Below are 18,236 nucleotides of genomic sequence, written 5' to 3'. Positions count from 1 at the left end.
AGGGCACCAGGCATATATAGCAGCTACGTCTAAAAAGGTCATTATTTGGAAACACCTTTTAATGTATTACATGTTTACTTTGTCATAGCAACTAAAATGACATTTCTCTTTTTATATTTACATTTTCCTTAGAGTTTCGTCCTGTTTGTTATGAAGAACCGCTACACTGGTGTTCTGTTGCTTACTATGAGCTCAACAATCGTGTAGGGGAGACATTTCAAGCATCGGCCCGCAGTGTACTCATTGATGGGTTCACAGATCCCTCTAACAACAAGAATAGGTTTTGTTTAGGACTCCTATCCAATGTCAACCGAAACTCAACTATTGAAAACACCCGCCGGCACATCGGCAAAGGTAAAAGTCAGTACTAGGAGGTGATCATTATAGTTCCCAGCTCCTCTGTAATAAGGGAATTTAATGAATTGTAATAATGGTCTATTGCTATTTTCAGCTTTAAAATAAGAGAATAAGCCTGTTATTAAGAATTCTGCCCAACCTTCTTCTATCACTTCTTCTCTTACTCTGCCTGTTGGCTGCATTTCCATTTCAGAATATTAGACGCATTATTATAATACCACCTGCTTTTAGGTGGTGAAATGTGTCTTATAGTCTATATATTATCTTATTGTCCGCTTTTGAACAATCTTTTACAGTTTATATATAGATATATGCTACATAAAATGCTGAGTAATTTTGTGATTACATTACTTATTTTGCACTTTCCTGACTGACATCCTGTATTATATCCCAGAGCTGCATTCACAATTCTGCTGGGTTTCATAAGAAACAGCTTGTGGACAGACACACCCCCTAACAGCTTAGCAGAACTCCTATAATGCAGTGTGACAGTTAGGGTATATTCACACGACCTATTTTCGGGCCGTAAACACCCGAAAAACGGCCGACAAATCGGAAGCAGAACGCCTCCAAACATCTGCCCATTGATTTCAATGGAAAAACGGCTTTCTGTTCCGACAGAGCGTTTTTCGCGGCAGTTTTTTTTTTATGCATAAAAAAAAGGCAGTGAAAAAGAAGTGCAGGACACTTCTTAGGACGTTTTTCGAGCCGTTTTCCATAGACTCTATTGAAAAAAGCTCCAAAAACGGCCGTAAAAAACGCAGCGAAAATCGCAAGTGGCACAAAAAATGTCTGAAAATCAGGAGCTGTTTTCTCTTGAAAACAGCTCCGTATTTCGAGACATTTTTGACTCTGCGTGTGAACATACCCTAAGTTGTTCCTACATCAGACTACAGTACAGTGCCTGGTGTAAAGATTACATTGCACCTGCCAGAATGCAAATCATTAGAGCAAGCTTTGTGCACAAATTGAGCCAGCAAGGAATGCTGGGAGATTTCAGCTTTGAAGCCTGCAGATTTGTGAATGCGGCTTTTAGACTATAATACAGGTTGTAACTCCTGATCAGTGCAATTGACCTAATGTAATGTATCTAACCCCCGTCTATAAGATGTTATCTTAAGGGGAAGCCGCATCTGGCCATACATTTCCCCTGCAGACATTCAAATGAAGAGGTCAGGTCCACCAGAGCCCTCTCTCCGCTCTGCTCATAGGGGGGGGGGGGGGGGTCCAAATGAAGACCTCTTTATGATATACTTATGCCTTAACCCTTTCGCTACTGGGACAATTTTTGCACTTTTGATGTACACAAATAAAACCTGAATTATAAAATAAAAAAAAATCACATTGCACCCCCATACCCTTATATTTTCTGAAAGTAAACACCTGGAAAATTGTGAAAATGCCACCCAACACTTCACACTCATGGTCGTCTTCATGCAATTTTGCATCAAAGTGTAATGTTTTGTAAAATATGCATTAAATTTAATTTTTGTAGCTAAAAGTCTGACCCTAACTGAGCTTAAAGAGAACCTTTCACCTCCCCATACATGTGCAGCTGAGTGCAGCATGTAATGGGGAGGGCTGCACAAACCCTGGGGCACTTTATATATTTTTTCTACCTCCCTCCGTTATTTAGATATCGGTGCCGTTATATTTGGCACCCAATATTTAAATAACCCCCTGAACAGTCAACGGGGAATGTACTGGCATGGGGGCGTGTTACTATGGCTGTGACACTGTCCAATCAGATGTGGACAGTGTTACAGCAAGAGCAAGGAGAGATAGTGCGCGCGCACGCGCTCTCACTCTTCAGCTTTCAAGATTAGTCTGCTGCCGAACTTGCAAGGGGGCGTGTCACTGCTACGGACATTGTAAGAGCTGTGGAGAGGAGAGTGCTTTTTCTGCCAAACTGGCAATGGGGCGTGTCACTGCTACGGACAGTGTAAGAGCTGTGGAGAGGAGAGCGCGCTCTCATCCCTTCAGCTCTTGTGAGAGATCAGTCTTGTACTTTGTCTGCCGAACTGGCAAGGGGGCGTGTCACTGCTACGGACAGTGTAAGAGCTGTGGAGAGGAGAGCGCGCTCTCATCCCTTCAGCTCCTGTGAGAGATCAGTCTTGTACTTTGTCTGCTGAACTGGCAAGGAGGCGTCTCTGCTACGGACAGTGTAATAGCTCCCCAGCTATTACACTGTCCGTAGCAGTGGCACGCCCCCTTGCCAGTTCGCGTGTAAAGACTGCAATCGCACACTATCTCCTTGCTCTTGCTGTGGCACTGTCCATATCTGATTGGACAGTGTCACAGCCATAGTAACACGCCCCCTTGCCAGTACACGCCCCGTTGACTGTTCAGGGGGTTATTTAACCCCTTCCTGCACCTTGACGTAACTACACGTCAAGTTGAGCAGTAACTTCGCGCACCTCGCGATAGTTAACCGCCACGCGGCGCTACACAGCAGCGGCGGTTAACTTTGCATTGTGTTTGCCCTGCATTCCCTGTTCCCGATCAGCGGCCTATCGCCGCTGATTTCGGCAGTTAACCCCTTAGTTGCGGCGGTCGATTGCAATCGCCGAATTTAAGGAGTTTAGCGGAGATCAGCAGCCCCCACGTGAAATCATGGGGGCTGGCGAAGGTACCCATGGCAACCGGACGCCAGACAATGGCTTCCGGGCTGCCAAGTACAGAAGCCTATGAGGACCAGCCGGAGGCTGGTCCTCGTAGGCTTCCTGTCAGTGTGACTGTCACGTCACAATGACAGTTGCAACGACAGTTACGTGTGTAGTGTAATGTGTTCCAGCAGCGATCTGAGCTGCAAGTCTAAGTGTCCCCTAGTGGGACAAGTAAAAAAAGATAATAAAAATGTTTTATAAAAGTTTAAAAATAAAAGTTATAAGTTACATCAACCAAAAAAATGCTTTTTTCCCCTATAATAAGTCTTTTATTATAGGAAAAAAATGAACACGTTAAAAGTACACATATTTGGTATCACCGCATTCTTAACGACCCAATCTATAAAACTATAATGTTATTTTTCCCGCACGGTGAACACCGCAAAAAAAATAAGTAAAAAACATTTCCAGAATCACTACTTTTTGGTCACCACTCCTCCCAAAATATACAATATGCTGGGTAGGCTGGAAAAAAGAGAGTCTGCAAGGGCGCTGCTGCACACGGATGGGACCGAAGTGAAAACTTCGGAAAGATGATGATAATCCAATGAAACAATGATGATAATTGAATAAAATTTAATGGTAATATGACTACGCGTTTCAATGCCGAACCGGCATCTTCATCAGGTCAAATGATGACCTGATGAAGATGCCGGTTCGGCATTGAAACGCGTAGTCATATTACCATTAAATTTTATTCAATTATCATCATTGTTTCATTGGATTATCATCATCTTTCCGAAGTTTTCACTTCGGTCCCATCCGTGTGCAGCAGCGCCCTTGCAGACTCTCTTTTTTCCAGCCTACCCAGCATAGCATCTGCGGTCGTTCTTCTGGAATCACCGGCCTCGAGTCCCGGCAGCAGCAGCACCTTTCTCTCCATCGCTCAAATTTCATTGCTTCAAGGTAAGCACCATTCTTCTCAAATTATCCATTCCCACTTGGGTAACCTGCACCATGTGGCGCCGTGTTTCGCTTTCTCTCACCAAAATATACAATAAAAAGTGATTAAAAAGTTGTACATAACAAAAAATGGTACCAATAAAAACTACAGTAGGTCCCGCAAGAAATGAGTCCACACACCACTTTATTGACGGAAAAATAAAAAAGTTATGGCTCTTGGAATGCGGGGAGTGAAAAACAAAAATAAAAAAGCAAAAAATGGATCAGTCCAGAAAGGGTTAATTAATTTCTAATAAAAAAGCATTTATGACCACATGTGGGGTATTGCCGTACTCGGGAGAAAGTAGTTTACAAATGTTGGGCAGCTTTTTCCTCCTTTATTCTTTGTGAAAATTCAAAAATTCAACATTTTAGTGGGAATAATGAAAATGGGAATAATGTTGATATTCATTTTCACGGCCTAAGGGCGGATTTACACGAACGTGTAATACGTCCGTGCAACGCGCGTGCTTTTCACGCCCGTCGCACGGACCTATGCTAGTCTATGGGACAGTGCAGACTGTCAGTGATTTTTGCGCAGCGTGAGTCCGCTGCGTAAAACTCCCGACACATCCTATATTTCTGCGTTTTTCGCGCATCACGCACCCATTGAAGTCAATGGGTGAAGGAAAATCACGCGCACCACACGGAAGCACTTCCGTGGGACGTGCGTGATTCGCGCAACAGCAGTCAAAAGTATGAATGAAAACAGAAGAGCATCACGTGCTTTTCTGTTTGCAAACTTCCAAACAGAGTGTTATAATGATGGAGCTGTTAAGTGCCTTTTGCGCACGCAAAACGCAGCGTTTTTTGCTCGCGCAAAACGCACATGCTCGTGTTAATCCGCCCTAATTGTAATAAATTCTGAAAAAGACCTGTGGGGTCTAAATGCTAACTATACCCCTAGATTGATTCCTTAAGTGGTGTCGTTTCCCAAATGGGGTCACTTTTGGGGTATTTTCACTGTTTTGGTCTCTCAGCGGCTTTGACAATGTGACTTGACACCCATAAACCATTTCAGCTAAATCTTAGCTCCCAAAGCCAAATAGCGCTCCTTCACTTCTAAGCCCCGCTGTGGGTTCAAACAGCAGTTTATTACCACATATGGGGTATTTCCGTAATCGGAAGAAATTGCTTTGCAAATACTGGGGTGTTTTTTCTCCTTTATTCCTTGCAAAATTAAAAATTTCTACGTTTTTTCAGAAGAAAAGTTGATTCTCATCTTCACAGACTAATTCAAATACATTTAGCATAAAAACTGTGGGGTCAAAATGCTAACTATACCCCCAGATAAATTCAGTGAGGGGTGTAGTTTTCAAAATGGGGTCACTTTTTGGGGTTTCCACGGTTTTGGTACCTCCAGTTTATTGCAAACGTGACACGGCACTGAAATAAATCCAGCAAAATCAGCGCTCCAAAATCCAAATGACGCTCCTCTTCTGAGCCCTGTTGTGGGTCCAAATAGCAGTTTATTACCACATTTGGGGTATTGGCGTAATCGGGAGAAATTGCTTCACGGATTTTGGGGTGTTATTTCTCCTTTATGACTTGTGAAAATTAGCAATTTCTATATTTTTTCAGAAAAAAAGTAGATTTTCATCTTCACAGACTACTTCAAATACATTTAGCATAAAAACTGTAGTGTCAAAATGCTAATTTTACCCCTAGATAAATTCATTGAGGGGTGTAGTTTCCAAAATGGGGTCACTTTTATTTATTTTTTTACTGTTTTGGCACCACAAGACCTCTTCAAACCTGACATGGTGTCTAAAATATATTTTAAAAAAAAGGAGGCCCCAAAATCCTCTAGGCGCTCCTTTGCTTCTGAGGCCTGTGTTTCAGTCTATTACCGCACTAGAGCCACATGTGGGATATTTCTAAAAACTGCACAATCTGGGCAATATATATTGAGTTGCATTTCTCGTGTAAAACCTTCTGTGTTACAGAAAAAAAACTGTATTACAAATTAATTTTGGTAAAAAGAAATGAAATTAGTAAATTTCACCTCTACTTTGCTTTAATTCCTGAGAAACACCTATGGTGTTAAAACACTTTCTAAATGCTGTTTTGAATACTTTGAGGAGTGCAGTTTTCATAATGGGGTGAGTTATGGGGTCTTTCTAATATATAAGGCCCTCAAAGCCGCTTCAGAACTGAACTGGTCACTGAAAAAATAGGCATAAATAAAAACCACCGCTCATCCTTCAAGTAACAAGCACTTACACCAATCCATCAACGGAAAATAAAAAAGCTATGGGTCTCAGAATATGGCGACACAAAACATTTTTTTTGTAACAAATAGTTTTTATTTTGTAAAAGTATTAAAACAGAGAAAACTATATACATTTGGTATTGCTGTAATGGTACTCACCCGCAGAATAAAATTAACATGTTATTTTTACTGTACGGTGAGCGCAGTAAATTCAAAACCAAAAAAAAACTATGGGGGATTGGTGTTTTTGTCCCATTCCACCACTCAAAATCATTTTTAAATGGAAAAGCGGAACAGAAGAAACGATAATGAAAAAACAAAAAATGGCCTGACCTTAAAGGGATTAAAGGGGGTCTTGTCCAGGGTCTGAAGTCTGTATAAGGGTTCTGGTTTGGGGTCTGTAATAAAGGGGTCTGGTCTGGTTTGCATTAAGGGGGTCTGTTTTTTTAGGGGTACTGGTCTGTTGTCTATTTCTTTAGGGGATTTATTTAGAGGGTCTGGTGTCTATGTTAGTTTAACCCATTCAGGGCCGAGCTCATTTTGGCCTTCAGGATAAGCCTAATTTTTTTCAAATCTGACATGTGTCACTTTATGTAGTAATACCTCTGGAATGCTTTTACCTATCCAAGCGATTCTGAGATAGATTTTTTTGGGACATATTGTACTTTATGTTAGTGGAAAAGTTTGGTTGATAAATTCATTGCTTATTTGTGAAAAACACCAAAATGTAAGAAAATTATGATTTTCCAAATTTAAATGTTTCTGCTTGTAAAACAGATAGTAATACCACACAAAATACTTACTATTTCACATATTCCATATGTCTACTTTATGTTGGCATAGTTTTTGAACGTCCTTTTATTTTTCTAGGATGTTACAAGGCTTAGAACTTTAGCAGCAATTTCTCACATTTTCAAGAAAATGTCAAGGCTATATTTTCAGGGACGAGTTCAGTTCTGAAGTGGCTTTGAGGGGCCCATAACACCCCTCAAAGTATTCAAAACAGCATTCAGAAAGTATTTGAACCCTTTAGGCGTTTCACAGTAATTGAAGCAAAGTAGAGGTGAAATTTACAAATTTCATTTTTTTTTTGCCAAAATTAATTTGTAATACATTTTTTTCTGCAACACAGAAGGTTTTACCGGAGAAATGCAACTCAATATTCATTGCCCAGATTCTACAGTTTTTAGAAATATCCCACATGTGGCCGTAGCGTGCTAATGGACTGAAACACAAGCCTCAGTAGCAAAGGAGCACCTAGTGAATTTTGGGGCCTTTTTATTAGAATACATTTTAGGCATTTTGAAGAAGTCTTGTGGTGCCAAAACAGTGGAAATCCCATTTTGGAAACTACACCCCTCAGGGAATTTATCTAGGGGTATAGTTAGCATTTTGACCCCACAGGTTTTTTGCTAAATTTATTTGAATTAGTCTGTGAAAATGAAAATCTACTCTTTTTTCTGGAAAAACAGAATTTTCGAATTTTTGCAAGGAATAAAGGAGAAAAAGCACACCAAAAAGCAATTTCTCCCAATTACGGCAATACCCCATATGTGGTAATAAACTGCTGTTTGTACCCACGGAAAGGCTTAGAAGGGAAGGAGCGCCATTTGGATTTTGGAGCACAGATTTTGCTAGAATGGTTTTCGGTGCCATGTCGTGTTTGCAGCGCACTGGAGGGACCAAAACAGTGGAAACCCCAAAAAGTTACCCCATTTTGGAAACTACACCCCTCAGGGAATTTTACTAGTGGTATAGTTAGCATTTTGACCTCACAAGTTTTTTGCTGAAATTATTGGAATTAGTCTATGAAAATGAAAATCTACTTTTTTCTGAAAAAACATAGAGTTTTCTAAATTTTACAAGGTATAAAAGAGAACAAGCACTCCAACATTTGTAAAGCAATTTCTCCTGATTACGACAATACCCCATATATGGTAATAAACTGCTGTTTGGACCCATGGCAGGGCTCTGAAGGGAAGGAGCACCATTTGGATTTTGCAGTCCAGATTTTGCTGAATTGGTTTCTGGGGGCCATGTCGCATTTGCAGAGCACCTGAAGTACCAGTACAGTAGAAATTCCCCAGTTGTGATCCCATTTTGGAGACTATACCCCTCAAATAATTAAATTAGAGGTGTAATGAGCATTTTGATCCCTCAGGTGCTTTATAGATTTTATTATAATTGGGCCGTGAACATTTTTTTGCCCAATAATATGTAGATTTAGCTCATAATTTTTCATTTCCACAAGAAATACAGGAGAAAAAGCACCCCAAAATGTGTTAGACAATTTCTCCTGAGTAAGGAAATACCCCATATGAGGTTGTAAACTCCTATTTTGACACACGGCAAGGGTCTAAAGTGAAAAAGCGCAATTTAGTTTTTGGAGTGGAGATTCTACAAAATTTTATTTTGGCACCATGATGCATTGAGCTGAGGTACCAATACAGTGGGAACCCCTGAGAAGTGACCCTATTTGGCAAACTACACCCCTTTAAGGAATTTATCATGAGGTATTGTGAGCATTTTGACCCCACAGGTTTTGCAGAAATTAGTACACAATAGATGTTGCAGATTGAAAATTACAATTTTTCCACAGATATGCTATTTCAGTGCCCAATATGTTGTGTCCAGCTTGTGCCACTTTAGACACACACCCCAGAAATTGTTTATCGGGTTATCCAGAGTACAGTAATACCCCATATGTGGTCATAAACTGCTGTTTGGGCACACTGCCAGGCTCAGAAGACCGCCATTTGGCTTTTGGAGAGCAGATTTTGCTTGGTAGTAGATTTGTTTAGTGTTTTACTGGTGTTTCAGTTTATAATGTGGGGGCATATGTAATCTGTGCGAAGCACATCAGGGTATATGTAATCTGTGCGGAATACATCAGGGTATATGTAATCTGTGCGGCATACATCAGGGTATATGTAATCTGTGCGAAGCACATCAGGGTATATGTGATCTGTGCGGAATACATCAGGGTATATGTAATCTGTGCGGCATACATCAGGGTATATGTAATATGTGAGAAGTACATCAGGGTATATGTAAGCAGTGAGGGGTACATCAGGGTATATGTAATCTGAGGAGTACATCAGGGTATATGTAATCTGCGGAATACATCAGGGTATATGTAATCTGTGAGGAGTACATCAGGGTATATGTAATCTGTGAGGAGTACATCAGGGTATATGTAATCTGCGGAATACATCAGGGTATATTTAAACTGTGAGGAGTACATCAGGGTATATGTAAGCTGTGCGGAGTACATCAGGGTATATGTAATATGTGAGGAGTACATCAGGGTATATGTAATCTGTGAGGAGTACATCAGGGTATATGTAAGCTGCGGAATACATCAGGGTATATTTAAACTGTGAGGAGTACATCAGGGTATATGTAATCTGTGCGGAATACATCAGGGTATATGTAATCTGTGCGGCATATATCAGGGTACATGTAAAATGTGTGGAGTACATCAGGGTGTATGTAAGCTGTGAGGAGTACATCAGGGTATATGTAAACTGTGTGGAGTAGATCAGGGCATATGTAAGCTGTGCGGAGTACATCAGGGTATATGTAAGCTGTGTGGAGTACATCAGGGTATATGTAAGATGTGTGGAGTACATCAGGGTATATGTAAGCTGTGAGGAGTACATCAGGGTATATGTAAGCTGTGTGGAGTAGATCAGGGTATATGTAAGCTGGGCGGAGTGCATCAGGTCGTAATAGGATGCTGTAATAATGGGGTAAATGAATAATAAAATAAATTATCCATGGATAGTGACGTACGCTTTAAACCAATACTTTATGCACAAGCCAGTTTTTTGGGGGCAGGAGTCGCACTTCTAAAGGGTGTCTGAGGTATTGTACAAAATATGCACTCCAGCATTGCCTAATCTTTGACTTCTTCACTAGCCCCATATGTAGCACAAGACCCTAAAATGTCTTAGTTTCCACTGCATTTACAGGGTCTACCAGTTTTTATCAGTATCATTTTGGAGTACATGCGATTTTTTGATCACTTTTCATTCCATTTTTTGGGTGGTGAGGAGACCAAAAAACAGAAATTCTCACCCTGTTTTATGGCAATACCAAATTGATATAGTTTTTATATGTTTTACTACTTTTACACAATAAAAACTTTTTTTTCCTAAATAAAATAATGGTTTAGTGTCACCATATCCTGAGAGACAGAACTTTTTTTTTTTTTGTCGACGGAGCGAAGTGAGGGCTTGTTTTTTGTGTGACAAACTGTAGCTTTTATTGGTACCATTTTAGGGTACTTGCGACTTTTTGATCACTTTTTATTCCATTTTGTTTTTTGGCCAAAAAAGAAAATTCTGCCATTGTTTTTAATTTATTTATTTTTTTACGGTGTTCACGTGCGGAATAAATAATATGAGATTTTTATAGGTCAGGCCGATACGAACACGGCGATACCTATAAGGGTATGTTCACATGGCAGCCTCCGTTACGGCTGAAATTACGGAGCTGTTTTCAGGAGAAAACAGCTCCGGAATTTCAGACGTAATGGCATGTGCAGGCGTTTTTCGCAGCGTCCATTACGGACGTAATTGGAGCTGTTTTTCCATGGAGTCAATGGAAAACGGCTCCAATTACGTCTCAAGAAGTGACAGGCACTTCTTTGACGCGGGCGTCTTTTTTACGCGCCGTCATTTGACAGCGGCGTGTAAAAAAAATTACCATCGGCACAGAACATCGTAAGACCCATTCAAATGAATGGGCAGATGTTTGCCGACGCTTTGGAGCCGCATTTTCGGACGTAATTCGAGGCTAAAACGCCCCAATTACGTCCGTAAATAAGGTGTGGTTTATTGGATAAAACTTTATTTATTTTTCTAAAACCTTTATTTTTTTTACACTTTCTAGGGGACTTGAATATCTGATCGTCTGATCCCCTGTACAATACTCATGTACGTACTTATGTAGTGCAGTGTATTGCAACTGTCATTTTACAGCCGACAGTCAGTCTATTAGGTTCTGCATTTGGCAGGACCTAATGGGCTTCCATACCTGGCCGACCAGGAAGCCATTGCTAGGCTTCCTGGTTACCATAGCAACCGTCGATACCTCACGATTTTTCACGCCGGGGGGGGGGGCAATGGGGTACAGAGGGAGCACCCTCCCTGTCAATCACTTAAATGCCGCTGTCGCTATTGACAGTGGCATTTAAGGGGTTAAACAGTGGCGATCGGAGAGAACTGTGATCGCTGCCGTGGCAGTGGGATGTCGGTTGTATATTACAGCTGATACCCGCTGAAGATGAAGCGAGCACAGCTCCTGTACTTGCCTCGTCCTCAGGGCGTTACTGTACGCCCATTTGCGAGAACGCACTGCTGAAAAGGACGTACAGTAACGCCCATTTGCAGGAAGGGGTTAAGTGCTCCTGGGGGTCTATTTATTTAGGGGGTCTGGGGGAATCTGTATTTATTTAGATATATATATATATTTATGGGTATGAGGAAGTCTATTGGTTTATCGGGTCTGGTCTGGGGTCTATATTTTATTTTTTGGGGTCTGTATTTATTTCAGGGGGTCTGGTCTGGGTATATATTTATCTAGAGTCTGCTGTATAGTCTGAATTTGTTTAGGGGTCGGTGGTCTGTATTAGTTTAGGGTGATCTGGTCTGGGGTGTTTATTTTTAGGGGCACTGGGGAGTCTGTTTATTTAAGGGGCTTGGGAGCATCTATCTATTTAAGGGTCTGCATTTTGAGATTAAATATAAAATATCAGGGCTAAATATTACTATTTATCCCTGATATCATCTATAAGGTGACTGTAAATGGTCTTGACAAACAATTAATCATTCCCAGATCGAACTGTAAAATCACACTCAGCATTACACCCTAAATTCCATAGATCAGACCTCTAGACCTCATATTCTAGCTGTGGCAAGCATTTAAAGTCATGGCAGATTACATACGTTCTTGTTAGTTAAGGGGTCTCTGGGATTTTTCTATTTTATTAAGTCCTTTTTATTCATGAAGATTAAAAGGGCTTGTTTTTTAAAAAAAGTAACTCCCTCCCTCCAGCGACCACTGACCTAATATTTCAGTGATGTTCAGGTTTGTACATGGCCCCCCCTTTCTCACTGTATGTGCAATGTTCAGGATGTACATTGCATAGAGAAAGTGTCCCTGCTGCAGCCGTATAAAATATTGTCATCATGTGACATGGCTGCAGCGGGACACTTTTTCTGTGCAATGTACAGGCTTTAACGCTGCAGCAATATTTACATGCAGCGACACTCAGATCAGCAGGCGCTATAGGAAGGAAGTTTTTTTTAAAAGAAGACAAGTAATTATAAAGCGCTCTTGGAGAGCCTTTTTAATGGAGCATATGGACAGGGGTTGTCTTTATAAAACATCCCCTTTAATTTTATTTGGGAACTTTAAAGCGGTTGTCCAGTCCCTAAAAATTGATGGCCTATCCTCAGGATATGACATCAATAGCCGATGGGTCGCGGTCCGATTCCCGGGACCCCCTCCGATCAGCTGTTTGGAAGGGGGTGCAGCGCTCTTACGGGCGCTGCTTCCCCTTCGTTTCTACTTGTTCACTGTGAATCGTGGACACACATTTAGTGGCGATTCACAGGTATTGCAGCCTTTTTCCATTCACTTCAATGGAAGAAGAAGGCTGCAATACCTGTGAATCGCCGCTACATCCGTGTCGACGATTCACAATGAGCAAGTAGAAATAAAGGGGAAGCAGCGCTTGTACGAGTGCTGCACCCCCCTCAAAACAGCTGATCGGCAGGGGTCCCGGGAGTCGGACCCTGACCCATCAGCTATTGATGTCATATCCTGAGGATAGGCCATCAATTTTTAGGGACTGGAAAACCCATTTAACTTGGTGTTCAAAGGTGGACGTATGTGCTAAGGGTGTGGCAGTAAATGTAATGTGGTAGGTCAGAGCTAATTCTCACATGCAATAGATAGTAGAACATTCCTGTATAAAGTATAGATAAAAGTTATCAGATATGTTTGTTTATGATGAACCATCTTATTATGTTTTGCCTCATTGGTTTCTGTTTTTTTAACTTGGCTTCCATTAACATTTAGGGGTCCATCTGTATTATGTTGGTGGAGAGGTTTATGCAGAGTGTCTAAGTGACAGCAGCATATTTGTACAAAGCCGCAACTGTAATTACCAGCATGGCTTCCACCCAGCAACTGTCTGCAAGATCCCGAGTGGCTGCAGCCTGAAGATATTCAATAACCAGCTGTTTGCTCAGCTCCTCTCGCAGTCCGTTAACCAAGGCTTCGAAGTGGTGTACGAACTTACCAAAATGTGCACCATACGGATGAGTTTTGTAAAGGTAAGTACGATTATTGGCGACTCAAATGCAGCGGTCGCTGTCTGAGAAATGTAAATACTCAATTTATCCTTAACCACTTGCCGGCCCATTTTTAGTTTTTGAATTTGTTTTTTCCTATCCGCCTTCTAAAAGGCCATAACTCTTTTTCCTCCCGGTGACAAAGCCGTATGAGGGCTTGTTTTTTTAGGACGAGTTGAAGTTTTTAATGGCATTATTTATTGTATCATATAATGTACTTGGAAACCGAACAAAACATTTTTTGTGGAGTGAAGTAGGGAAAAAAGTAATCTAGGTGTTGTTACCCAGAGTTCACGCAAGTATACACCTTTCCGTAATCACTCCTCACCCAACGTCTGTCAGTTTTGTGTATGTTACTTATAGTCGTGCCCCTGGATTAGCGCACAACGGAAAACATTCAGATACTGAGTAAGTCACGTCATGAACTAACTTCTGCTGCTTTCCTTCAAGGGTTGGGGAGCAGAGTATCACCGTCAAGATGTCACAAGCACTCCTTGCTGGATTGAGATCCATCTTCACGGACCCTTGCAATGGCTGGACAAGGTTCTGACTCAGATGGGCTCCCCCCATAATCCCATCTCTTCTGTATCATAGTACAAGTATCTGAGTGCTATTGCAGGCAGTGGCGTAAAGAGTATCTTTCTTTTTTTTAAGAATTATTGGTAATGTAAATACTTATATTTCAGTCTGTGTACTGTGGCTTTAAACAAAGCAAGCGCTGATGTATGTTGTATAATTTTAATATAGTCTACAGACATATTTCTATTCTAAGGGAATCTCACCAAGGAAAACCCTATGAACTACGGTAATGAGTGAATAGTTTAAAAAAACAGATTCTGAATATGTCATTTTTATGTTTGTACTCACTTGTATTCCACCACATGGTCCGTGCGCTGTATGCTAATGAAGCACCTAGGAGTCCGCTGTACTATTCCTCCAAACTTAGGAGTCCGGGGTATGTACGAGCATACAGCGCACGGACCATTTGCGGGCTGTGGTGGAATGTGAGTGAGTACAAACATAACAATGACGTATTCGGAGTTTGTCTCTTTTCACCCATTACAGTAGTTCAGTTTTTTTTTCCCGTGGTGACAGATTCTCGTTCAGAGAGCGCTTCACCGGTATCTCACTTTATTTCTAAGTTGTCTATTATAGAAACTTTTCAGACTTGATGCACTTAAACACGGTACACCATTTTATCAATTTATTTCTTATTTTTTTTGTATAAATATGTTCTTTGTTGATGACCACTCAGATTTGGTTTCAAGAATTATTTTTTATATTTGTGTCTTGTGAATTAAATTAGGCGAAAAAAATAAAATAAAAATATTTTAGCAAAATTGCATTTCTTGTAGCAATGTGAACACTTTTCTTTGAAGATATTTTACACCTTTAGGTGATATTTTGTGTAATACATGGTAGCGACACGATGCCTTGATTTGTTTCTCCCTGGTTTGCATTACTCGTGCCATGTTTGAATATCATACGGCAGGGTATTTAATGACGTTAAGCCATACTTTGTCAGTATATGGTGGCAAGCTAGAAAAATTAAAGCAATGTGTTCTGAAATGGTTGATTGTACAAATAAATGAAAACAAATGAAATGTCTAAAACCCCTTTATGGTGGCCCTGGCTGAGAAAGAAATGGATGATTATTTTCTATTGAATTCAGATAAGGCTGGTTTTATACAGGTCACCCCTTTTCCCCAGCCAGACAGATGTTTAAATAATTATCAGGACAAACAGCTAAGCCCAATAATTGTCAGTACATAGAGCTGCGCCCAGAGAATTATCAGGACATAGAACTGCGCCCAGATATAGATCAGGACATAGAGCTGCGCCCAGATATTCATCAGGACATAGAGCTGCGCCAAGATATTCATCAGGACATAGAGCTGCGCCCAGATATTCATCAGGACATAGAGCTGCGCCCAGATATTCATCAGGACATAGACCTGCTCCCAGATATTCATCAGGACATAGATTTGCGCCCAGATATTCATCAGGACATAGAGCTGCGCCCAGAGAATTATCAGGACATAGAGCTGCGCCCAGAGAATTATCAGGACATAGAGCTGCGCCCAGATATTCATCAGGACATGGAGCTGCGCCCAGAGAATTATCAGGACAGAGCTGCACCCAGATATAGATCAGGACATAGAGCTGCGCCCAGATATTCATCAGGACATAGAGCTGCGCCCAGAGAATTATCAGGACATAGAGCTGCGCCCAGAGAATTATCAGGACATAGAGCTGTGCCCAGATATAGATCAGGACATAGAGCTGCACCCAGATATAGATCAGGACATAGAGCTGCACCCAGATATAGATCAGGACATAGAGCTGTGCCCAGATATTCATCAGGACATAGAGCTGCGCCCAGATATTCATCAGGACATAGCGCTGTGCCCAGATATTCATCAGGACATAGAGCTGCGCCCAGATATTCATCAGGACATAGAGCTGTGCCCAGATATTCATCAGGACATAGAGCCCAGAGAATTATCAGAACATAGAGGTGTGCCCAGACAATTATCAGGACATGGGTCTGAGGACAGATAATTACCAGGACATGGTTCTAAGGAACGATAATTATCAGGACATGGCACCGAGGACAGAATTATCAGGACGTGGCACTGAGGACATATGATTATCAGGACATGGGTTTAAGCTCAGACATATTAATCTTTAGGGCATGGGTTTGTACCCTAATAATGATTAGGACATGGTTCTGAACTCTGCATTTACATAAAGTATTAGACAAAATAAAAAAATAGTTCCTATGCTAGCAACATGTGATATAGCAATGGTTTATCCCCGAGTCTCTATGACAGTAAGCATATATATGCTTGGCCAAGTGTTTATGAAGGATTCATGGTCAGGTTACTGGCAGCAAAACAAACTTATGTCCAACAGCTATCTTATATGTATGGCCAGCATTCAAGCATTGCCTAGTCAATAAGGCTCCAGTTACACACCAGTGGGGTTGTCTTGTGTTTTTTTTGTGACCAAATCAGCGCATATGCGGCTTAAGACAATATCCTAAAAACTATATTGGAAAGGCCAAAACCATGTGGCTGTGCCCACTTAGCAGCTAAATCCCAACAAGTGCCCCCAGACACTTCACCACGCACTGTTTTCAGACATAATTCGGGTGTTTCACGCCTCGAATTATGCCTGAAAAAACGGCTCCATTACGCCTACAAACATCTGCCCATTGCTTTCAATGGGAATTACGATGTTCTGTTGCCACGAGCCTTTATTTTACGCGTCGCTGTCAAAATACGGCGCGGAAAATGACGGCTCGTCAAAAGAAGTGCAGGAGACTTCTTGGGAACATTTTTGGAGGTGTTTTTCATTGACTCCATTGAAAAACAGCTCCAAAAACAGCCGTAAAAAATGCAGCGAAAAATGCGAGTTGCTACAAAAACGTCTCAAAATCAGGAGCTGTTTTCACCTGAAAACAGCTCCGTATTTTCAGACGTTTTTGGTCACTGCGTGTGAACATATCCTCACAGAGAATGTGTAAATCCAACCTTACATACAGTATGACTTTCAGTGAACATTGATCATCCTTTTTTGTCAGCTACAACTAGTTAATGTGTATAGAAGCACGGTAGGCTTAGAAAATGATGACTTTTCATATTTGCTTTGTTAAATAGCTCAATAAAATCTGGGGAGAAACAAATGAAATAAAACGGTTTTACCCAGGAATCGTCAGTGCGTCGCTATGACTGCCCCAGACTGTCTCCTAAATTATGTTGCATGCAATACCATTCATGTGTAAAATCCTGCGTGTAATAACTAAGCCACGGAAATCAATGTGAATCAAGAGTCATTACTATTATGAATATCACAAAATGAATAAAAATCATTAAAATCTTTATTATTTGAGGCATCAGTTAAAGAAAATTGTGGTGTCCTGGTTCATGGAATCGATTGTGAATTCACCCGATAGTTACACCAAGATATTTTGCAACGATGGGAAATGTTTTTTACATAAAGATCATTTCATCCATACGAAACCGACATGAGGTCTCGTATGACAAAATAAACATTAAATGTGTCTAAATCCTGGCCAAACAGTAAGCCTTGACAACTTTTCACTCCACTTTTACAAACTGATGTGCAAATGGTTAATAGACGTCACAAAGCATGTTACACACTATTTTGGAGTAAAATATGCAAAAAAATTGTGTGCAAATACATTGATAAATCTGGACCAAAAATTCAACATCATCTTTTTTAATATAATAAGACATTAGGCCAGTTTTATCAATGTATTTACAATAATACATTGAAAAATATGATGTTCATGCCGAATACCATATTACTGTCAAAGAGAGCGGGTGACTCATTCATCAAAGTTTGCCAACACTAGTCGGCTTAGAAAAGTGCCAAGTTCTGGTCTGGACCCAGTGTTTTTACATCTTAGACCTGGTTCACACCTGCATCGCTGCTTTGCGTTGTTCTCAGTCAGGGCAGCAGAACAAGGCAAAACCAGATGCGACAGTTCCATCGCACCAAGGACACCACCGGCGGCTGACGGAGCCCATTGACTTTAATGGGTTCCGTCGGGGTGTAGTGGTTTTGCCGGAAACAATCACGCAGAATGCTGCGCTATTGTATCCGGTAATCTTGCCTGTATCTGCGACGATGGCCCCTAGCGGAGCCTCCAATTCAGATGTGAATGAG

At 41.0% G+C, this 18,236-nt stretch overlaps 1 protein-coding gene across 1 annotated transcript in view; it reads left to right on the top strand.

Moving 5' to 3' along the window:
• SMAD9 (SMAD family member 9) overlaps positions 1 to 17,500 on the top strand; it is a 49,546-nt gene extending 32,046 nt beyond the window's left edge. The window contains exons 5-7 of the mRNA XM_075851731.1: positions 133 to 354; positions 13,267 to 13,523; positions 13,992 to 17,500. Of these exons, the coding sequence (XP_075707846.1) occupies positions 133 to 354; positions 13,267 to 13,523; positions 13,992 to 14,135 (623 nt within the window). The 3' untranslated portion in view covers positions 14,136 to 17,500. The remainder of the gene's footprint in view (positions 1 to 132; positions 355 to 13,266; positions 13,524 to 13,991) is intronic.
• Positions 17,501 to 18,236: the final 736 nt, after the last annotated feature.

This window comes from Rhinoderma darwinii, chromosome 2, assembly GCF_050947455.1.
Source record: "Rhinoderma darwinii isolate aRhiDar2 chromosome 2, aRhiDar2.hap1, whole genome shotgun sequence".
Lineage (NCBI taxonomy): Eukaryota > Metazoa > Chordata > Amphibia > Anura > Rhinodermatidae > Rhinoderma > Rhinoderma darwinii.
The sequence above is the reverse complement of the archived record's forward strand: the minus strand, read 5'-3'. Positions and strand labels throughout refer to the sequence as shown.